This window comes from Eublepharis macularius, chromosome 5 (assembly GCF_028583425.1).
Source record: "Eublepharis macularius isolate TG4126 chromosome 5, MPM_Emac_v1.0, whole genome shotgun sequence".
NCBI lineage: Eukaryota > Metazoa > Chordata > Lepidosauria > Squamata > Eublepharidae > Eublepharis > Eublepharis macularius.
Genome location: NC_072794.1, coordinates 170,596,314 through 170,619,679, shown reverse-complemented (window position 1 = coordinate 170,619,679; position 23,366 = coordinate 170,596,314). Strand labels below are relative to the sequence as shown.

The 23,366-nt window shown below is 48.3% G+C and overlaps 1 protein-coding gene across 1 annotated transcript; it reads left to right on the top strand.

Moving 5' to 3' along the window:
• The first annotated feature begins 1,762 nt into the window (after positions 1-1,762).
• Positions 1,763-22,524, top strand: NSFL1C (NSFL1 cofactor). Its single transcript, XM_054981660.1, has 9 exons — positions 1,763-1,880; positions 6,855-6,952; positions 8,477-8,551; positions 12,128-12,296; positions 14,152-14,244; positions 18,137-18,246; positions 18,445-18,582; positions 20,706-20,870; positions 21,036-22,524. The coding sequence occupies exons 1-9, from the start codon at positions 1,779-1,781 to the stop codon at positions 21,196-21,198; spliced, it is 1,113 nt and encodes a 370-aa protein (XP_054837635.1). The 5' UTR covers positions 1,763-1,778; the 3' UTR covers positions 21,199-22,524.
• Positions 22,525-23,366: the final 842 nt, after the last annotated feature.

Sequence of the window (23,366 nt, the reverse complement as noted above, 5' to 3'; positions counted from 1 at the left end):
CCCTTTACCGATGCATCTCTTTGATGGAAATTCAAGTTATCTTCACAGGAGAAGGCTGAAGGCTAAAGCAAAGACTTAGACCACCTTGCAGTGTAGTCCACTGCAAATATATAATTAATTTATTTACTTCATTTATAGCCTGCCTTTCTCACCAAGACTTAAGGAGGATGACATGGTTTAAAACCATGGAATAATAGAAAAATACAACCAGTAGCGAATAAAAGTGGGTTGCACAATTAGATAAAAAAGCAGTAAAAACTGCAATACACAGAAGTGATGTAATATATGAATTGCGAACTGGTGAACTAAGCAATAAACTGTAATACAGAAAAGGAAGAGCAACGAAAACTGACTAAATTTGACAGAATTATTCCCTATTATAAAAACACCCCCCCCCCACCCAAATTCCATTTTACACGTTCTGCAGAATAAGAGAAGTGTGGTAGACTAGTAGAGTTGCCAACCGCCAGGGGGAGCCAGAAGATCGCCTAGATTTCCAAGCTACAGAAATCAGCTCCCCTGGAGAAAACGGTAGCTTTGGAGGGTGAACTCTGTGGCATTATATTCCACCAAGGTCCCTCCCCAAACCCTGACCAGAGATGTCCCTAGGCTCCACCCCCAAATCTCCAGGAATTTCTCAGTCCACAGCTGGAAACCCGTCAGAGCAACCCCAAAGAAACAGACAAGATGGTTGTTGTGGGTTTTCCAGGCTGTATTGCCGTGGTCTTGGCATTATAGTTCCTGACGTTTCGCCAGCAGCTGTGGCTGGCATCTTCAGAGGTGTAGCACCAAAAGACACAGATCTCTCAGTGTCACACTGAGAGACTTCCCCACTACGTTGCCTTACGTACTATCTCTTGCTTTAAATATGTGCTCCTATGTGCTACCTGTGCTTCATGTGGTCTAATGTCAGTCCTAGAATTGCTTATGCTCTGTTTCAGCATCTCTTCAACTCTGTATCGGATTCTTGCTAATGCTATGTCTTTGTAAATTTGTATTTATTTACCCTATGCAGGGTTTTTTTTTCTGGGAAAAGAGGTGGCGGAACTCCCAAGAGGGAAATGAGGAAAAAACACATGGGATTCTTTGAAATCATATTATTTTCAAGCGCTATTGCCGAGTATTTTCAAGAGGTGCCAGAACTCCGTTCCCCCGTGTTCCCCCTGAAAAAAAGCCCTGACCCTATGGCATTTTTTATGGAGATGTTCTTGATATTGACTGTGCTATTCTCACCCTGTGTAATCCGCCTTGAGTCTCAGTGAGAAAGGTGGACATTAAACAAACTACCAAACAAAATGCCTACTTGTTTTAAATCTTTGCAAATTCCAAATTCCTATTCCAATGCTTACTAAAATGTCCTAGAAACTGACCCTGCTGTCTCACCCCGTGTAATCTCCCTTGAGTCTCTCAATGAGCAAGACGGACTCCCCGCCTGGCGGGGAGGGCGGACTAAAAATCTAATATAATAATAAATAATAAATAATACAAAGCCATAGAACAGAAATAAAGCGAACAGTGTGTTCTCAATGTATTGTCGAAGGCTTTCACGGCCGGAGAACGATGGTTGTTGTGGGTTTTCCGGGCTGTATTGCCGTGGTCTTGGAGTGTGTTCTCACTCCAGGCCGGCAGGTGGCGCTGTCCGGGCTTCTGTTTCCCACCGGAGCGCTTTGAGCCGCGCACGCGCCGAAGGAGGGGACCGAACGCCTCCGAGTTCCCCCGAAGGCGGAAGTGGGCCGCCGAGGCGCGGCCGGGGCGGTTTGGCGGTTGCACCGGGTAAGATGGCGGACCGGGAGGAGGCGCTGAGGGAGTTCGTGGCCGTGACCGGGGCCGAGGAGGAGCGGGCGCGCTTCTTCCTGGAGTCGGCGGGCGGAGACCTGCAGGTAGCCCAGCGAGGAGGGGAAGCCGGGCCACAGACCGCCGGCCGGCCTCCCCTGGGGGACGAACGACCGGCTGCCCCGGCTCCTTCACACGGCGGGGCTCGCGTTGCCAACCTCCAGGCGGTGGCTGGAGGTCTCCCCGAATGACAGCGGATCTCCAGGCCACGGAGATCAGCTCCCCTGGAGAAAAGGGCTGAATTCTAGCTCTATTGCATTATACCCCGCTGAGGTCCCTGCTCTCCCCAGGAGCCAGATCTCCAGGAATTTCCCAGCCCAGAGTTGGCAACCCTAGCTTTTCCTCCTCCTTCCAATCTGCTGAGAGACCCCCCTCCCCATCCTCGTTTGCCCATGGCCTCCCCCCACATGGGCAGCTCCCTCTCCCATTCGGTTTCACCCTTGCGGCTTCTCCCCCCCTACCTGGAGGAGGCATCTTCTCTTCCCCTCCCAGCCTCTCCCTCCTTTCATTTCCCGCCTCCTTATTTCTGCCCACGGGCTTAGGTTGCCAGCCTCCGTGGGACCTGGGGGATCTCCCAGTATTTTTGCTTATTTATTTTATTTGAGCAACCCAATAATTTATTTCATTATTTTATCTGAGCGAGTCTATTAATGATAGGATGTTTGGGAGGTCTTTCATTCATAGGGTCGCCATAGATCAGAGTCAACTTGACCACACTAACACACATTTTATTATTTATTTAATTTATATCAGTTATAGTCCGCCTTTCTCACTGAGACTTAAGGTGGGATTACATAGTTTTGATCTCCAGACTGTGAAGATCAGTTCTCTAGAGCTTCAGAGGCAGAATTCTATGGTACACTATTGATTCTGGGTGAAATCCTTCTCCCAAATTTACCCCTCCCCAAGCACTACCCCAAACCCCCATTAATTTCCCAGTTTGGTGTTGGCAGCTTTACTCTGGACTCCCCCATATATAAGAACAAGGGAGCTCTGATTCTCAAAAGCTTATACCCTGAAAATCTTGTTGATCTCTAAAGTGCTGCTGGACTCAAATCCTGCTGTCCCAGTTAAATCTCATGTTAATGGAAGTCAGGGTAGTCTCCACAGAGGATCCAGCCACCTCCTATCTAGGTATTATTTACTCTGCCTTTCTCACTTGGACTCAAGGCAGATTACAGGATATAAAGCAGCACAATCAGACACCAGTGAACAATGCAGTAGTGTTAGAGAACAGTGCAGACAACAAAATATGTAAGGCAAGGTGTACTTTAAACAATATAGGAGGTGCATTTCGAGGTAGAGGTGGTGGAGAGTGCCCTCAGGTCATAGCTGACTTACAGCAATCCCTGCTGGGGTTTTCATGGTAAGAGACTAACAGAGGTGGTTTACCATTGCCCGCCTCTACAAGGAAGAGTCAATGCAGTAAATCCCAGGAAAGCTGTTGCCCGGTAAAACTGACTGGGATAGAGCAATGAATGGCCTGATTCATTATGGCAGTTTTGCAAGTTATAACATGGCAAAGGGCAGTAGAAGTATAGGCTGAGATCTTGCAGTGGCACTTCTCTATTATTTTTATTTAGAAATTTATATTCTCCTTTTCTCTCCTGTGATGATTCAAGGTGGCTTGCCACATTATTCTACCTCCCTCTGATTTATCTTTACAACAATAACCCTGTGGGGTGGGTTAGGCTGAGAGAGAATGACTGGCCCAAAGTCACCCAGTGATTTTCCGTGGTCGAACATGGCTCTCCCAGATGCTAGTCTGACATTCTAACTACTACGTCATGCTGGCTGCCTAGTTATGAATTTTCTGTGCTGAGAAAGAGGTTGGTCTAGATGGCCCATAAACCCCTTCCAGCTCTATGAGGTGGATCTCAGTCATTTTGGGTTTTCGTGCAAAATCCTCTGACTGTTAGCTGCCGCCAGAGATGGTGTGCTGGTCTCTCTGGAAGCTGTCTGCAGTTTGGAAGACTTGCACATCAGGAAGAACTGGTTTCCAAGGATAGGGCTTCAGCTTCCAGGGAGATCGGGGCTGTTCCAATTATGCAACTGCCCCCGGCTAAGGGAGACACCAAGCCAGATATTTATTCACCATTGTTGCTTCTGTTTTTTATGGGAGAAATGTAGACCTCTTACAGATTCATATTTTATATTATGATGCTAGTATGCAATATAAATTATGCAGATACTCACAAAATTCTATCGCAAAAGAAAAAAAATGGACAGTCTGTCTGGGCTGCTCTGGTACATCTGCATGCCCAACGATTACTTGTGTACCGGCCAAGCGGTTTTCCTTTTTTGAGTTAACGGGTGGCTGATAATTTCCTGCAAGTCGACTTTTGCTTGAGATCAGTTTCGCTTGTGTCCTTGAAAGGAGCTTTGCTTTCTTTCCATTTCACACATTACGTTTTCTTACACATCTCTGAAGTATACCTCAAGAATTAATATAGCATGCCTGTAGACTTTAAAATACATGTCTTGGAACCAGGGTTTTTTTTTCTGGAAAAAGAGGTGGCGGAACTCTTAAGAGGGAAATGAGGAAGAAACGCACAGGATTCTTTGAAATAATACTATTCTCATGCAATATTGCCAATTATTTTCAAGAGGTGCCGGAACTGCATTCCACCGTGTTCCTGCTGGAAAAAAGCCCTGCTTGGAACACAAATATGTATTCGGTCACGTTTGTATACCAGCCTTCCGGGTGCTGAAAGAAATGCAAAGAGATTAGCCGATACTGTTTTAACAATCCAGCGAGCACGAGGCCGCAAATGCACTGGTCATTTCTCAGAGAGATGAGAAGATGCTTCTATCTGACTATGCACTGAGAGGCTTTCTTGCTGTTTTTGCACATCTCCAAAGCTAACCACGTGGTCCTTTTCCTCACCAAATCAGTGGTAGTTTTGGGGCTAGCTCTCGAGGCCAGTCAAAATTTTGTAGACTCCTACCTGTGAGGTAGGTTAGGTTGAAATAGTGTGATTTGCCCAGAGCCAGCCAGTGAGTTCCATGGCAGTGCAAGGGTTTGAACCCAGGTCTCTCCTGGTTCCTGTCTTACACCTGATTCCCCTAGACTGGAGTAGCTTGCTACTTTTTAGCATGTAAAATAAGGGTCTGTGCTAAATATCTAATGTATGCAGCAGCCCTTAGTCCCTGTCAGTCCAGAATGAGAGACTTAGCTCCTCTTTGGCATGCCTTTCAGATCCTCAACCTTGTAGATAGCCTTCCATTAGCCCCATTTTTCTGATAGAGAAACTGAGGAGTCCTAGCCAGAGAAGCTGTGTGCAATTCCAGTAGCAAATAATGGGCTTACAGCATGGATGTTAAGTACAGGTTCCCATATTTTAATAAAACCCAGTTTATTAGCCCCATGTAATAGGACAAGCGAAGAATATTTACTTCATTTATACCTTGCCTTTCTCCCCAGTTGGGATCCAAAGCAACTCACATTGTTCTCTTCTCTTTTTTATCCTCACAACAACCCTGTGGGGTAGGTTAGGCTGAGAGCATGTGACTGGCCCAGTGTCACCCAGTGAACTTCCATAGCCAATTGGGGATCTAACCACTAGAGCCATGTTGAGTTGAACTTAAACTAAAATTAATGTATTTACTTGGCTGCTTTTGAGCAAGTGTTGTGAATTCCTCAGTCGAAATCTCTGGCCGTAGAGCCCAGAAGGCTCTCAAGTCTTTCTAGGTAGCTCTCCCAAAGCTCTGCGGCTTTCTTCCTGCAGTGTCTTTCTCTTGTGCATTTCAGGACCTAAGGCAGGTAGCAGAAAAATAAAAACAGTTTAGCCACTGTTGCTGCATCGCGCATACTCATTTCCTCTGTAGCTTGCTGTGGCCACCCACTCTCCATAGACCCAGCCATTCTCTGTGGTCACCAAGGAGCCTTTTGTGTTGACTGTTGTGTCTGGATGGTATGTCTCCAGCGGTTTCTTGTAGGTCTCTCCGTGGCTTTGTTCGTCTTTATATAATTTCTCTCCTCTTTCTTGTTCTTCTTCATTCTCCCTCTTCAGAAGCATACTTCCCCCAACCTCACTGCCCATGCACTAATGGTCATTGTAATCATTTTTCTCTCGGCTCCGTGTGAACATCTCTATATTCTTTGGGCTGCCTTCAGCTCTCCTCAAACACATTAAAACCCACCAATTTTCTTTTGCCATTTCCCTCCTGATGTTCTATTTTGATAATTTTTTTTCTGTATAAACTCCTGTCTCGTTCTTTTCTGTGTTCCTTTGATTCTTTCCTTTCCTCTTAGGGTCATGTTTTTATTTAAGCAGCAGGAGCCAGCTTAACTAGGCACTCTTACACATCTCAGGAATGTCTGTGGGAGGGGACAGCCTTCTGAGGCAGCAGGTCAGGAAGTAGATTGGCTCTCACCACTGCTTTGCTGAAGCTTGGCTGCGAGTGATTTTTTGAACTCAGTCCCTTTGGTTTTAACAGAAGTTTTTTTTTTTTAAACGGCAGACTCCACTGTCTAATTGAAAGTTTTTCAGCATGGAATGACCAGTCCCTTGCTGGTCTAATGCAGTTTCCCCCCTTTTGAACCTCTCTAAACAGTATTGTTGGGGTAAAAGAAGCCACGTCCTCCAGTTTGCAGGATCTGAACAAGTCTGTTAATGCTAGGATGTTTTGGAGGTCTTTCCTTCATAGGGCTGCCATTGGTCAGAGGCAGCTTGATGGCACATAACACAAACACGCAAACAGGATTACTTTCCAGAGAAGCAAGATTTGAGTCCAATAGTACCTTAAAGACCAACAAGATTTCCAAGGTATAAGCTGTCGAGAGTCAAGCTCCCTTTGTCAGATGTTACTTTCCAGAGGTAACTTCTGTCCAAGGCAACAGTGCTAGAGGCTGCCCCAGTTTTGTTTAAGCCAAGGTTTCCCCCTCCTAGTATTCACTTTGATGTTACGTGTTATGGTAGTTACCAGTTCTCTTGGGGTAACTGAAGATTCTTGCCATCCTGACTGATTCCCACAACTGGTGCTGTTTCTCAAAGCCTGCTGTGAATCCCTCCTTCCAGATTGCCCTGGCCAGTTTCTATGAAGATGGCGGCGACGAGGACATCATCACCCTCCCGCAACCAGCACCTAGCTCCGTTACCAGAGGCACAGCACCCAGGTGAGGCGCACCTGACTCGCCCTTGGGTGTATCCGCATTTCAGTCTGGGATGAGGCTGCCGTTGGAAGTGCAAAGCTGTCGTGAATTCTCTGCTCAAAGTCTCTGCCTAACCCCTTCTCAGAATTATAGTTGCTGGGATTTGGGGCTTGTGGGCAGGGATGGTGAGCCGGAACGCTGTGACGCAGGCATGCGTGTTCGTGTCCTTGGGAACTCTTATTTAGGTGGCTCTAAGGGAGTTTTTAAAAAATAGTTAAAACAGAAATCTTAAAAGACTAACAAGACTTACTGCAGCTCGAGCTTTCATGAGTCAGAGCTCGTTTCTTTAGATGCTTATGGGAAGAAAATCCCGTTTTTATATCCATGAAAGTAGTTTTTGGGTGGGTAGCCATGTTGGTCTGCAGTAGAAGAGCAAGATTTGAGTCCATAGCACTTTAAAAACCAGCAAGATTTCCAGGGGATGGGCTTTCGAGAGTCAAGCTCCATTCGCCATATAGCTGAAAATCCCGTTGGCCTTTAAGGTGCTACCGGATTCGAATCTTGCTTTTTTAGAATCAGAAACGGAGGGCGGGGAGGGGAAGAGGTGGTCGTTGGAGCAGATAGAGGCTTGGTACGAACCTGGTTGCAAATCTTCCAGGTGTATCACTCGGTGCCCTGGCCTTTTACCAATAGGCGCCTGCAGATGTGTTCGAACACATAAAGGTGCCTGCATTCCTTCCCCACATGAACACTACCCTTAATAACCATGAGCATTTTTTGGGTTGTCCTAAGCGTGGGGCAGTTCCTACTTTACATATGTGCAGGGCTTTTTTTCTGGGAAAAGAGGTGGTGGAACTTAAGACCGCACAATGACGCCAGTTTGGGTCAGCTGGAACAAAGGGGGGGGGTTAAGTTTAAATTGCCCTTGGCGAAAATGCTCACATGGCTGGTGGCCCCGCCCCCTGATCTCCAGACAGAGGGGAGTTGAGATTGCCCTCCGTGTCGCTGAGCGGCATGGAGGGCAATCTCAACTCCCCTGTGTCTGGAGATCAGGGGGCGGGGCCACCAGCCATGTGACCATTTTCAAGAGGTTCCGGAACTCCGTTCCACCGCGTTCCTGCTGAAAAAAAGCCCTGCATATGTGATGAAAGAGCACCCCACTCCTTTGGATAGCTGCAGGCTGTTCTACTCTGGTTGGTTGGGTCTTATTTTTAGTTGTCGTCTTGGTGTCCTTTTGAATTCTCAGTGTTGTTTTCAAGGCACAGCCTTGCTTGCATCAGTACCAAAAAGATACAGTCCCTGACTGCATTCAGTGTTCCTCTTCCTGCCTAGATTTGACGCTGGCAAAGTGTGGTGGTGCTGTTCCTGATGGTTGCAGTGCCTCTGGCGTTGCGTTGCGCATGCGACTGTTCGTCGCCCTGGACCTACCCACATTTTTGTATTGTGCAGCAGACTGCAGGATCAGGCCTTTGGGCATTGGAAGGGAGAAAAGGTGCCCGTTAGGAGAGGCAGAGGGTGGCATCGTTTTCCTTTCTTTTTCCCCTCCAGTGACCACAGGGTGACGTCATTCCGAGACCTTGTCCATGCCCAGGAAGAGGAGGAGGAGGAAGAAGAAGGGCAAAGGTCAGTGGCTGCATGAATACGCTTGACTTTTCTTCTTCTTTCTTCTGAGCGAGGCTGAAAGGCCTGCTTTTGTCAGAGCCCCTTTGGAATCTGGCTCTGGGAGTGTTTTCAAGCTGAGGCAGCTGCGGAAATGCCTGGCGAGGGGTGGGGCCCTCCGTGGAAGCAGCTGTCGGGACAGAGCATGACCTTCCCCGCCACTGTTCAAAGCGCCATTCATTCTAGACCCTGCACAGTAAGTGGCTGGCGTTTTGCTAGCGGGAGCAGCCTGTCGTCCTCCTGCGTCGACATAAGCCAGGCTGTGTGTACTCTCTGCTTTACAAAGAGAAAAGGAGAGAAGTTCAGGTTAGGCTAGTGGGGGAGGAGAGTCAAAGGGTTATGTAGAATCCTACCCCTAACCACTCTGGGTTTTGTGATTCCAGGAGGCATCGCTCCATGAGCTGTGAAGCATCTCTTTGCAGCTCTGCAGGCTATAAGTTTGCTCTTTTCTTTTTTTTAAGTGGCTGAATTTTGTATCCGGTGTCATACTGTGTGGATTTTCCGCATTCCTGAAAAATGACAGCACGCGTGTAGCCGTAGGTGCCCAACCTCCATGCACTAAGCATGGAAAACTGCGTTCTCAGCACCATCTGCCTTTTGTCGTATATTTTTAAAATTAGAATCATAGGGTTGGAAGGGACCTCTCGGGTCATCTAGTCCAACCCCCTGCACAATGCAGGAACTTCACAACTACCCAACTGCCCCGGTGACCCCTGCTCCATGCCCAGAAGGTGGCAAAACACCTAATACTTTTGATCCCCTGCTCATGAGACGAAGGTTCTCGAGGCAGCTTCCAGGCACCGTTTGAAAGCCCAACAGCAAGAAAAGGCATGGGAAGTGCTAGCAAGTGCTTTCTCTTCGCCTCCTCTCCTGTAAAATGGCACCCGGCTTTACCAGTGACCTGCATTATTAGTGTGAGGATCTGGAATGGCACGCTGCGAGAGAACGGCTTGCCTAAGCCCACCTGGGGCGCTCGTTGCAGAGAACACCTGAAGACCCTGCTGGATGAAGTCAAGGGTCCCTCTCGTCCAGCATTTTGTTTCATGCAGTGGCCAACCAGTTACTGTGGAGGGCCAAAGAAGCAGGGCACAGAGTCCAAGGCCTTCCTCTGAAGCTGCCTCCTGCCACTGGCATTCAGAGGTCGACTGCCTCTGAATATGGAGGTTCACCCGGCCAGTAGCCATTGATGGAGCTCTCCCCCCAGAATCTGTCAGGGTTTGAACTGTTGCCCTTGCTCACGGCCCAGTCCTTTCGCCGTTCTTCTGCGCCAGCTATCAGTGCAGCGTTGTTGCTTTATGGTAACAGAGAGAGCCTCTGTTTTGCCTGATGCACGGTGAGTTTTGTTCTCTTATCGTGGCAACTGCCAAGACAGCCATTACTTGCGGTGCTCCTGTCGAGCCTCGGTGAATGGATCGTGTCATCAAGAGGGGAGAACCTGTCGATCTTACGGATTTCCTGGCAGGCAGAGTGAAATTCTGTTGTCGGCCCTTCTTCGCAAACATGCCAGCAGTTGAGTCTGAGGCATGATGGAGCGGCACTACATAGTGTGCCACCGTCCATTTAACTAGACAGCAGAGCACTGCAGGCTGGAGCAAAAGCCTATCGCGTTTTTATTCCATGCAGGATTCCTCTCTTTTATTTCCACAACAGCCCTGTGAGTGAAACACAGAAACATAGAGCTGGAAGGTACCCCCCAAGGGTCATTTAGTCCAGCCCCCTGCACAGTGCAGGAAATTCACAGCTGTCCCCCTCCCTCAGTGCCCCCTGCTCTATGCCCAGAGGAAGACAGAAAATCTCCAGGATTCCTGGCCAGGAGGAAAATTCCTTCCTGACCCCACAGTGGTGATTGGCATTCCCTTAGGCCTATAAGAAAGGGCCACGAGAGCCAAGCACCGGTTCATCCCTTCATGCCCTCCCTCTCTTGATCTGTATAAATTCATATTAAGTCAGAGAATCATCATCGCTGTCTGATGACCATCTAGCCTCTTCTTAAATACCTCCAAGGAAGGTGAGTCCACCACCTCCTGAGGAAGCCTCTTTCATTGAGGAACTGCTCTAGCTGTCAGGAAGCTCTTCCTGATATTTAGCCAAAAACTCTTGCTTTAATTTTTACCCATTATTTCTGGTCCAACCAGGTGGGCCCAGAGAAAACAACTCTGCTCCATCCCCTACGTGACAGCCCTTCAGATACTTAAAGAGGGCTGTCATATCACCTCTCAGTCATTTCCTCCCCAAGCTAAATATCCCGAGCTTCTTCAACCTTTCCTCGTAAAACTTGGACTCCAGAACCCTCACCATCTTCGTTGCCCTCCTTTGGGCCCGTTCCAGCACGTCAACATCCTTCTTAAACTGCAGTACCCAAAACTACACAGTATTTCAAGTGCGGTCTAATGAGAGCAGAGTTAGATGATACCATCACCTCACATGATCTGGACACTATAGGTCTGTTGATACAGACTAAAATCGCATTTGCCATTTCAGCTACAACATCACATTGCTGACTCATGCTCGGCGTATGATCTACTAAGACCCCGAGATCCTTTCCACATGTACTACAGCCAAGGGCAGTCTCCCCCATCCTATAAGTGTGCCTTTGATTTTTTTTCCCTACATAAATGCAGAGCTTTACATTTATCTCTATTGAAATTCATTTTGTTGGTTTTAGCCCAGTTTTCCAGCCTGTCAAGATCGCCTTGAATCTTGAGTCGGTATTCCTCCCAATTTAATATTATCTGCCGATTTAATGAGCATCCCCTCAATTCCTTCATCCAAGTCCCTTATAAAGGTGTTGAAAAACACTCGGCCCAGGACAGATCGGTGAGGCCCTCCACTTGTCACTCCTCTTCAAGAGGACAAGGAGCCATTTACAAGCATTCTTTGGGTGCAGTCTGTCAGCCAGTGGGCACGATCTGTCAGCCCGTGGAATGGCTGTCCCATGGTCACCCAAGGAGATTTCACAGCCGAGAGTGGCTTTGAACCCGTGTCTCAGTCAGCCACTGGACCCACTATATCACACAGGTTCCGCCAGGGCCTCCTGCTGGTGTCCAGCCCATCCACAAAGTTCCCCTTCTCCTTGAGGCAGCGGTGTTCTGGGTTGGCCATCTGGCGTCCAAGTTTCAAATGTATGTGTTTCAGGTGGGGTAGCCATGTTAGTCTGTAGCAGTAGAACAAACTTTGAGTCCGGCAGCACCTTAAAGATCAACAAAATTATCTGTACTCTGGAAGATTTTATTGGTCTTTAAGTTGCTACCAGACTCGAAATGTGTATATGTTTGCTTGATTTACACAACCTGGTTCTTGGCCCATATGCTAGATGTTGCTGTAAGTTGGGTTTTATCCAATGCCAGGGTAGAATTGGCTGTGGCTACAGGAGAGTTGAAAGAAAGGAGCATGAGTTTTGTTAAACATCTGTAGCTGCTTTTACACATCTGGACATCCTTGAGAAATCCAGCTGCACGTGTGAACAGCAGACCTCAGCTAGGGCCATCAGTACATCCTTTGGAAAGGCTAGACCACAAGGGTCTTTTCTCTCCTGTACAGGTTTTATGCTGGAGGCTCAGAGCGCAGCGGGCAGCAGATTGTTGGTCCCCCGAGGAAGAAGAGCCCCAATGAGCTGGTGGAGGATTTGTTCCGTGGGGCCAAAGAACATGGAGCAGTGGCCGTCGACAGAGCTGCAAAGAGCCCCGGAGAGGGCAGCAGCAGGCCAAAAGTAAGCATGGTGGGGGCTTTGTTGAAGTCTGCCTCAGGAAGAACCACACAAACACACACACCGCTGACACGGGCTTCTCTTTAAGGGTTCTGCTACAGAGGCTTGACTTCCGCTTAATATTTTTTGTTTATAGATCACCTCCCCCCTATTCATGTCCAAGGCAGTGTACAATTAGTAAAAATGGAAACTTGCGTCTTTGAAAAAAGTTTTGCATTGAATTCCAGCCCCAATAAAGCAAAACAGCCCAAAGAACCCAGTTAACCATAAAACAGAGAGACAGCAAATAAACCCAAATTAGTCACGAAGCGTCTACATGGAGCTGCCTTGAGGTCCTGAAAGGAGAAAGACTGCTAAGAAACGTTTTAAATGAATGATATAATAATACATGCTGATGGCTACAGGAGCGTGAGGCCAGGCGCTTGTGAATAAAGGAAGTAGATCTAAAGGCGGATGTCAGGGAAGACATGGGTAATGCCAGGCTGTGCCTAGGCAGAGAGAGAGATGTGCAAGAGAAAGCCAGAAGTGGGTGTAGTGGAGAAGGGGCGGCAAGACTGTTCCAGGAAGCTGCATGGCTGAAGGTGCAGACAGGAAAGGAAAGATGCCTGTGGGAGATCGGTGGGGAGAAGTGCTAGGGTGGGCAGAGTCAAGAAAAGTGAGGTGGGAAGTATGAAAAACGAGAGGCAGAAGGTTGAGGCAGCAGGTGACAAGATGCTGGTGTGGGCCACTCTGGGTAAGAAAGAACTTAGGCCAGGCTCAGCGACGGTGAACATTTGTGTTCCGTCTGCCATAACCCATTCCCCACACATTCTTTACGCCATTTATGCCATCATGTGACAGCAATTCCCTTCCACCCTCTACACTGGACAAACTGGCCAGTCCCTTCAACAAAGAATTAATGAACGTAAGTCTGACATCAGAAACCAAAACATTCAACAAGCCAGTGGGGGAACATTTTAACCTTCCAGGACATTCAGTTGCTGACCTAAAAGTAGCAGTTCTCCTGCAGAGGAACTTCAAAGGGAGATTAGAAAGAGAGGCTGCTGAATTGCAACTGATAACGAAGCTCAAGACAATGCATCCACCTGGATTGAATCGAGACAAAGTATTCCTGTCCCATTACCAATGCTAATTTCTCCACACCCACCACCCCTATGCATACCCCACCCTATCCAATCATGCCTGCTATTGTCATATCACTCCACTCTCCAAGATATAAGGACAGATGGACTCACATTCTAGCTGTATCCGAAGAAGTGAGCTGTGGCTCACGAAAGCTCATACCCTCCCACTAATGTTGTTAGTCTTATAGGTGCTACTGGACTCTTGCTGTTTTCCACTCCCACACAGAACTAAACAAGAACCCTCTGCAACCCTGAATGGAGGTTTAGAAGACTTTGGTGGCTTTCACTCCCTCTGGAGTCAAAGCCGTAACATTCACACGTCCTCTAGATAGGTTTAAGAAGTGAAGCAAGCCTGCCTAGTAGCTCTCATCACAGCTGGCAACATCTTTGGAGCCTCGTCTCTCATGGGCTTCAAACTTTTTTAGACTTGTGGATTGGAATCATTTACCTACCCTACAAAAAAGTTTGTTGGGAGGAAAAGTCAGAGGAAGCAACAGGGGTTCTGATGACAGAAGACAGGTCATTCCCTTCTGCTTCTGTTACCTAAGGATGTAGCAGCAGGGTCAGCTCTGCCTTTGGAGGTTTGGGATTGTCTCTGTCTGGGGAAGTTTTCAGGGGGGAAAATGCTGGAGTGCTCTCTGTTGGGGTTGGGGGAATCAGGTTGGGAGCCAGTCGTGACCCGTTTGGCTCCCTGCGTCCCTTTCTCACAGTTGCTGATTATTTCTGTCTTGCAGCCCTTTGCAGGCGGAGGGTACCGTCTGGGAGCGGCTCCCGAGGAAGAATCTGCTTATGTTGCGGGAGAGATGAGGCACAACGCAGCCCAAGATGTGAGTATTTTTTCAGCCGGGCGTGTTAGCTCGTCACCGTCTCTGTGCTGTCACACAGGATTCCCTTTCTCCAACACCCGGGTTCAGTTCACAGGTGGTGAAGAGAGAGTCTCTCACTGACCTCTTTTGTATAAGGTTTTGCTCTTAACCTTTAAAGACCTAAACGGACTGGGACCAGTATACCTGCAGGACCGTCTCCCTTGTATGTGCCCCAGAGAGCATTAAGATCAGCAAATAAGAACTTACCCTGCTATCTGAGTCTGCGGCCCTCAAAAATAAAATCCAGTCTTTGGGGATTAGAGTTACAAACTCTCTATGGTTCTGCTAATAGAACTTGTTCTCCCCTAAACTTGGGGATTGTCCCTAATGTAAATCTCCCAGCAGTATACCTTTACCAACTCCTGGCTCCCAATTTACGTAGAGCCTTTTCTCTGGCCAGATTTAATGTTCTTCCTTCAGCCATTTTATCTGGCAGATTTCACGGAATTCCTTATTATAGCAGGTGTTGTCCTTGTTTGATGGACTGTGTTGAAACTGTCTCCCATGTTCTTCTCCAGTGCTCTTTTTATTTGGCGCCACGCCGGGATCCTCTACATCCTATATTAGCCCAACTCTCAGAGTTTTCTGATGATTTTAAGGTCCAGTTCCTGCTTGACAACCCAGATGGGGAAATAACTGAAACAGTAGCAAAGTTTCTACAGTGCCATGGCTATACGCCCGGACGAGTAATAAATACTCTGTACTGGTTTTGCTGCACTGCTGCCCTGCTCCTATCTGTAAGCTTAATCTCATTCTGTAGGGACTCATTTCTGTATTTAAAATGTTATATTTTTAGATATGCCAATAAAGGCTTGCTTGAGTGAGTGAAATAAGAACTTACGGGCGGTCCCTGGCCCCAAGGAGGCTCAGCTGGCCTCGACCAGGGCCAGGGCCTTTTCAGTCCTGGCCCCAACCTGGTGGAACTCCCTGTCGAAGAACACCCCCGTCAGGACCTTATATCTTTTCGGTGGGCTTGTAAGACAGAGTTGTTCCACCAGGCATATGGTTGAGGCTAGTCTTTGATCGTTTTAGGAGCCTCCCTACCGGTCTCCCACCAGGGGGGGGCGACAAAATCATTGGCTCCCCCTATGAACGCAGTCACTAGAATATTATTAACTGTGGCCTCACCCACCCCCTTGTGTTTACGTTATGATTGGGGGAATTGGAGGGGGCCACCATTTGAGATGCTGGTTTTTTCATGTTTTTTGGATTTTTAAATGTATTTATGTTTTTAAATGTTCCTGAGCATTTTCTTGTACCCGGCCCTGAGCCCATCCACAGGGAAGGAGGGCTAAAAATCAAATAAATAAAAAAATAAAGGTCTCTGATCTCGGGGCTGCAAAGTAGCATCTGGGGAAAGAGTTGCTTCTCCTCCGACCCCCTTGCCATTTCTGTGCTCCAACTTGTCCTCTCTTAAGAACAACAACAACAATAATAACAACATTCAATTTATATACCACCCTTCAGGGTAACTTAACACCCACTTGGAGCAGTTTACAAAGTATGCTATTATTATCCCCACAACAAAACACCCTGTGAGGAGGGTGGGGCTGAGAGAGCTCCAGAGAACTGTGACTTGCCCAAGGCCCCCCAGCTGGCTTCAAGCGGAGGAGTGGGGAATCAAACCTGGCTCTCCAGATTAGAGTCCTGCCGCTCTTAAGTGATTGACCCAAGGTCACCCAGCTGGCTTCAAGTGAAGGAGTGGGGAATCAAACCCGGCTCTCCAGATTAAGAGTCCCGCGCTCTTAACCACTACACCAAACTGGCTCTTGAAGCTGCTGTTTCAAAGGGGCTGTTTGGACTTTGTTGCACATGTTTAAATGTCATGTGTCATTTATCCCTTAATTCAGACTTGTGCTGCTTGGAGCTTTAGGTTTGCTTCCCTTATGGATGACCCCAGAAAGGCAAGGAAACTTTAGCAGATACTCCAAATCAGTTGGACCCAGATTTGTGCCAGGGGGCAATGCCTGCTTCCTCCTGCCTGATAAGGTGCTTGGAGAGGGAGTGCCTGGAACTCTGCATCCCCCAAGCTGGCACTGGGCAGCATGTCAGTCGTCATTTGCCAGGTCACCTGTAATGTGTAAGGGTCATTTTCAGGCCATCTTGAGAGTCTTAGAAATGCTTGTGCTCTGTTTCAGCATTTCTTCAACTCTGTATTGGAGTTCTGCTGGTTTAAATCTTTGCAAATGTGCATTTATATACCCTATTGCGTTGTTTATTGAAATGTCCTTGAAATCGACTATATTGACTCACGTGGTATAATCCTCCTTGAGCCTCAGTGAGAAAGGCGGACTATAAATGATGGAAATAAATCAATAAAAATTAACATGCGCCTTCCAGGATACAAATGGCTGCACAAAGGTGGGTGGGCTAGAAGTTAAAAGAGCTGGCTTGGTAAATTGTTACATGGCGCTGGCAGGAATGAGAGGGCAGCATTTCATCCTGGGGTGTGTGGGGTGTGTGTGAACTGGGTAAGGATGTGGAGGGGGCGGGGAGTTGTAGCTGTAATCCTGAGCACGTGCTTCACTTTTTGCACTCCCGCAAAATATGACCTGGCTCTGCATGCCTGGCCAAGATTCCATTCTGTGGCCTTTGTCTAGGACTTCAGTATTGTCTGCAGTCGGGTGACTATTTTATTTATTTATGTTGTTTATGTCTTTTATAGTCTGCCTTTCTCACTGAGACTCAAGGCGGATCACATAGTGTGAGATTAGCACAGTCAATCTCAAGGACATTTCCATAAAAAATGCCATAAGGCATATAAATGCAAGTTTACAAAGACAAAACATGAGCACAAATCCGATACAGAGTTGAAGAAATGCTGAAACAGAGCATAGGCGATTCTAGGGCTGACATTCGACAATGCAGAACTACCCAGTAGGGTCTTTTTTTTTAAATTAATTTATTATTCAATTTTTATCCCACCCTCCCTGCAAGTGGGCTCAGGGCAGCTTACATCAGATATAGGTATAATGTAAAATCAGCTAAAACATACAATCATAAAAGACAGCTTTTAGTCCCCAAGATGGCGGTCTTTGCCAAACAGCAATCCCCCCACCTATACACAGCGGGGGAAAGGGAGGGGAACAGGGGCAACATTCAGACAGGAGGCTAGAGGGGAGGCTCAACAGATAACCTAAAAGATGGCCTCAACCATATGCCTGGTGGTCATACTTAAAGCAACAGGTAGTACATATGGTTGTTGTGGGTTTTCCGGGCTGTATTGCCGTGGTCTTGGCATTGTAGTTCCTGACATTTCGCCAGCAGCTGTGGCTGGCATCTTCAGAGGTGTAGCACCAAAAGTCAGAGATCTCTCAGTGTCGCAGTGTGGAAAAGATGTTGGCAGGTCATTTATATCTACTCAGGAGGGGTAGGGGTATATCCTGAGTAGATACAAATGACCTGCCAACATCTTCTCCACACTGTGACACTGAGAGATCTCTGTCTTTTGGTGCTACACCTCTGAAGATGCCAGCCACAGCTGCTGGCGAAACGTCAGGAACTACAATGCCAAGACCACGGCAGTACAGCCCAGAAAACCCACAACAACCATCGTTCTCCGGCCGTGAAAGCCTTCGACAATACATAGGTAGTACATACTTCGGCAGTCGGGTGTGCATACTTATGGCCATTGACAACGGGCCCTTTTGTGGCCTGTGCATTTTCTATTTTTTGCGGCTGTTGTTTTTCTTTCAGACCTCTCTGTGTGGTTGCAGCTTTGGAGTGGGGTGCAGCTGCGCACATTCCTGTATCTGCCTTGCCTTCTACCGCAATTAGTGTGCGTGTGAAGAGGTGGCTTTGTGGCAGGGAGTTTGCAGGCTGTGGAAACGGTTTTGCTTTGGGCCTTTTGCAGGTCCATGTGGTGCTGAAACTGTGGAAGAGTGGATTCAGCCTGGACAGCGGAGAGCTGCGGAGCTATCAAGACCCCTCCAACTCCCAGTTCTTGGAATCAATCCGCAGAGGGTAAGAGTGCACGGGGGACTTGAAGTGGAGGTAGAGGGCAAGTTGTGCCTGAGGCCGTGGGCAGAGCAGAGGGAGAAGCACTTATGCCCTTGTGGAGTATCTGTGCCAAAGAGGCTCCCACCGCATTCCATCTGGCAGGGGGTGGTGGTGGTGGTTGCCAAACCTTTTCTTTAAGGCTTCATCACTTTCTTTCCCTAGAGAGGTTCCTGCGGAGCTCCGTCGGTTAGCACGTGGCGGGCAGGTGAATTTGGATCTGGAAGACCACCGCGATGAGGATTTTGTGAAACCAAAAGGATCCTTCAGGGCTTTCACTGGAGAAGGGCAGAAACTGGGCAGGTGAGCAAGCAGCGTGCAGAAAAACCTCCACTTGCATATTTGAGTAAAGAAGAAAGCAAGTCATAAGAACATAAGAGCAGCCATGTTGGATCAGGCCAGCGGCCCATCCAGTCCAACACTCTGTGTCACACAGTGGCTAAAAAAACCCAGGTGTTATCAGGAGGTCTGCCAGTGGGGAAGGGACACTAGAAGCCCTCCCACTGATTGCACCCCCAAACACCAAGAATACAGAGTTTCACTGCCCTAGACAGAGAGCTCCATCTATACCTTGTGGCCAATAGCCACTGATGGACCTCTGCTCCATATGGTTATCCAATCCCCTCTTGAAGCTGTCTATGCTTGAAGCTGCCACCACCTCCTGAGGCAGTGAATTCCATGGGTTGATCACCCTTTGGGTGAAGAAGTACTTCCTTTTATCCGTTCTAACCCAACTGCTCAGCAATTTCATTGAGTGCCCACGAGTCCTTGTATTGTGAGAAAGGGAGAAAATACTTCTTTCTCTACCTTCTCTATCCCATGCATAACCTTGTCAACCTCTATCATGTCACCCCTCAGTCGTCATTTCTCCAAGATAAAGAGCCCCAAGCGCTTTAACCTTTCTTCCTAGGGGAAGTGTTCCATCCCTTTAATCATTCTAGTTGCCCTTTTCTGCACTTTTCCCAGTGCTATAATCTCTTTTTGGAGGTGTGGTGACCAGAATTGTACACAGTATTCCAAGTGAGGCCGTACCATTGATTTAAACAGGGGCATTATGACACTAGCTGATTTGTTTTCAGTTCCCCTCCTAATGATCCCCAGCATAGCGTTGGCCTTTTTTATTGCCGCCGCACACTGTATCGACATTTTCAGTGAGTTATCCACCTCTGCTCCAAGATCTCTCTCTTGGTCAGTCTTCGCCAGTTTGGACCCCATTGTGTATTTATATTGGGGATTTTTGGCCCCAATGTGCATTACTTTTCACTTAGCCACGTTAAACCTCATTTGCCATGTTGACGCCCACTCGCCCAGCCTCAACAGATGTCCTGCATCCAGTCTGCTATCATCAATTAATTAAATTTAAAGCATTTCTCTGTTGCCTTTTAACCCAACTCATGGAAACGCATCTGTGGGATCCAACCTGTTGTCTTTTCCTTTTTTTCCCCTTCTCTTTTTTGGGGGTAGGGACACACCAGAGCCAGTTTGGTGTTGTGGTTAAGAGCGGCAGGACTCTAATCTGGAGAGCCAGGTTTGATTCCCCGCTCCTCCGCTTGAAGCCAGCTGGGTGACCTTGGGTCAGTCACTTAAGAGCGGCAGGACTCTAATCTGGAGAGCCAGGTTTGATTCCCCACTCCTCCGCTTGAAGCCAGCTGGGTGACCTTGGGTCAGTCACAGCTTCTAGGAGCTCTCTCGGCCCCACCCACCTCACAGGGTGTTTTGTTGTTGTGGGGGATAATAATAATACACTTTGTAGACTGCTCTGAATGGGTGTTAAGTTGTCCTGAAGAGTGGTGTATAAATTGAATGTTGTTGTTGTTTTTACATTTTGGATAGGGAGCAGCTTGCATTCTATCCTTGTAGGTTGAGCGTCCGCTGGGTGACAACTCGCAGCATAAATAAACTAGGTCAGGCAGAGTGAGAGGCGATGCCGTTTCAAACTACTCAGAACGGTTTACAATGTATGTTGTTATGATCCCCACAACAATCACCCTGTGAGGTGGGTGGGGCTGAGAGAGCTCCGAGAGAGCTGTAACTGACCCAAGGTCTTCCAGTCTACTTCAAGGGGAGGAGTGGGAAATCAAACCTGGCTCTCCAGATTAGAGTCCTGCCGCTCTTAAACTCTACGCCAAATAAGCTGGGTCATTTTGTTTAATACAGTAGCTCAGTCTACTGGGGGGCAGGGGCGGAATTTTTCGCTTATGCTGTTTTTTACTATTAAATGTTTATTTTGTGAAGTACGCAGGGAGACTGTTGTATTTTCACAGGCCAAACCTTGCACTTCCATATCCCCGTACTCTAGTTTTTCCTTTCTCCTTCCAGCGTGGCATATGCCTTGGGAGGGGGGGCTGGGGGAGAGATGTATTAGTCCTGCGAAAAATTGCTGCATGTTTCACAGTGCAAACTCCCCCCTCTGCCCTTTCCTTCAGCACCGCCCCCCAAGTGATGGGCTCAGGCTCTCCGGCGCAGCAGGCAGAGAACGAAGCGAAAGCCAGTTCCTCGATCACCATAGATGAGTCCGAGCCCACCACCAACATTCAGATCCGGCTGGCTGACGGCGGGCGGCTTGTCCAGAAGTTCAACCACAGCCACAGGTATGAGGACTGAAGGGCAGCCTGAATTGCGTGCAGAGGGTGCGTGCGTGTGTGCGTGCAGGTTACAGGGTGCCGACTCCAAGCATCCAAAATGAAGCGCTTCCGTTCCCCCTGGAATAACAGGGCAGAGGTGGTGCGCCTCTCATTTCCCTTTTTCCTGGACAGGATCCGTGACATCCGGCTCTTCATCGTGGATGCCCGGCCAGCAATGGCTGCCATCAGTTTTGTCCTCATGACCACCTTCCCGAACAAAGAGCTGACGGACGAGGACCAGACCCTGAAGGAAGCCAACCTCCTCAACGCCGTCATCGTCCAGCGGTTAATATAACGGAACCCGCCCGCCAGCTGTGCGCCTATCTCATATAGCCCCCCCCACTTGCGCGCCTCGTGCAGGGTGGCGCGACAGCTGTGTCATAGGGCTGGGTTCCTCTTGGGTTGGACTCTTTAGTTGCATTTCCCACAGTTTCTTTTCTTTTCGTGCTGATTGATGGACTTAAAAAAAGAAAAAAAAATTAAAACCAAACAGACTTTCAAAAGGAGCAACAGCCTCCTATTGTGTCTGCCACATGCCTGCACTGGATTACTAATGGAGCTGGTTGCCGTGCTGTCCTGAGCAGGGAGAGGGGAGGGTCAGAGGGGGTGTGACCTCCCTCCTTCCTGCTCCACGGTAGCCACAAAGTTCTTCTGTGTATTAAATAAAAAGTGCCCCTGAAGAGGGGCCTGTCATCTTGGTTGCCAATGAAGTCACATCGGGGTGCTGGTGTCGTGTACGTGTATGGTTGGAAGGCCGGGGCATTAGAGGGTCCAAGCTTTCTCCCCCCGCTCTTTCACCATTGGCAGTTCTCGGGCCCTGTCTTTTCCATCTTTTCTCAACCCCTACCAGTGAAGGCTGAGGTTTCCTGGCTTAGATCGCTTTAGGACACCCTGGAAAGCCGCTGTTAGTCCCTATAGAAAGGGAGCACAGCAGGTGGGCGGTTGGCGGAGTCCATTTTTCTGTCCTTTCAAGCGTGTACAGTGACTCTTGGCAGGGAAGATCTTAAGAACAGACCGTTCCTCGAGTGGAAGCAAGCAGGGTCTGGGGTGTATGATTCATGGTGTCCACAGGTTGGTACAACTGGAATCCTGTGGTACTGTTACGGATCAAAGGTGCCTGGTTTTCTTTAAGAAAGAAACTCATCGGCCGTCCTGCCCTGCCCACTTTTCTCATGTAATGAATGAGCCTGTCAGCCTTTTCTAACCTTGGGGTGGTGGTGGTGTTATTTGAATGCCCTGAGTGCCACTGTACGATCTTTGCAGCCGCTGAGAATAAGAAAGAAGCTATGGGAGCTTACGCAGTGTAGCTGCTGCCCGTCTCTTTGGGCCTGTTCTTACCTCTGTACCTCTTTTGTGGCTCCCAGCGGGTAGAGCTTCAACACTCTGGTTTGTGCCTCTTAATGGAAGCAGAGGCAGGAGAGCGTGTTGTGAGAGCGTACGCTTTAGGGAAAGGGAGGCTGGGTCAGCAACACCAGACGGCCCTCCCAGTCAATGGCCGTTCCACACGAGGGTTCCAGAACGGGCCTTCCTTGTGGCGGAAGGGATCCACACCCCATGTTGACTTGTGAACTCTGTAAATTATTGTGACAACTGTGTGAGCATTAAAAATCCAAACAACCTATGCCAGCATTGTCTGCCCCTTTGTAAGGTTTAGGTTATACGAATGTCTCCAACCGTGCGTGTGGCAGCTGATGGCATTTCTTTTTTTGCACGGGGGAGGTTTCCAGGCAGCTGCTGGCATCCCCCTGATGAGTCCCCTGCATGGCTGAATGCTCTTCAATACAAGAGAAATTTCCTGCTCATAGAAAACTAGCATGTCAGGGAACAGAGTTCCAGCATCAGATACTAGATTTCTAGGTGCATTCGCTTTTTTGTTTTCATAGTGGAACTTTCAGTCATGCGCCTCTTGCTGTAATCTATAGTAGTACCAGCCAGTGTCAGGTGTGCTATCTTGGTTGTCCCTGGGTTCTCCTAGGAAGTTTTGCAGCCAGGGCTTGTTGGCCGATTCCATCACTCTACCTGCTGGACAACACTACTGTTCGAGTGTCAACAATTGCTTTTTGGCGTGTGGGAAGTGGTGCATAACAAGGCTTGGGAAAGTGCTCCCCCCCCCCCCCCCCCGCCCAAGGCTGGACAGCATCTGGCATTGTAGTTCTATTCAGAGTCACTCCAGTTTTCTCCCATTGAGTTTAGACTGAAGTAACTCCGCAGAATTGCACTGGGACATCCAATCCGATGGATGGCTCCTTATTTCTTTCAGGGCAATTGCTTGCAGTCATCCATTTCCAACAGTTGGTGGCACTGCTGCCCCAATGCCAGACTCCAGAAAAGGGGGACTTTGTGTTGTTTGGGGATCTGGTGTGTTGTTGATGGTGCGCGGCTTTCCTAGCAAGCTGCCCTGCTCCCCAGTCCCTTGCTCAGCCTCTTTCCCTTTGTGACTCAAGTTACCTTTGCCAGGTTAAC

Excerpts from the sequence above, each read along its gene's own strand:
- NSFL1C (XM_054981660.1), top strand. The coding sequence starts at position 1,779 with ATGGCGGACCGGGAGGAGGCGCTGAGGGAGTTCGTGGCCGTGACCGGG. Across the intron at positions 12,297-14,151 it reads AGGGCAGCAGCAGGCCAAAA|CCCTTTGCAGGCGGAGGGTA; the intron begins GTAAGCATGGTG and ends TCTGTCTTGCAG. Across the intron at positions 20,871-21,035 it reads AAGTTCAACCACAGCCACAG|GATCCGTGACATCCGGCTCT; the intron begins GTATGAGGACTG and ends TTTCCTGGACAG.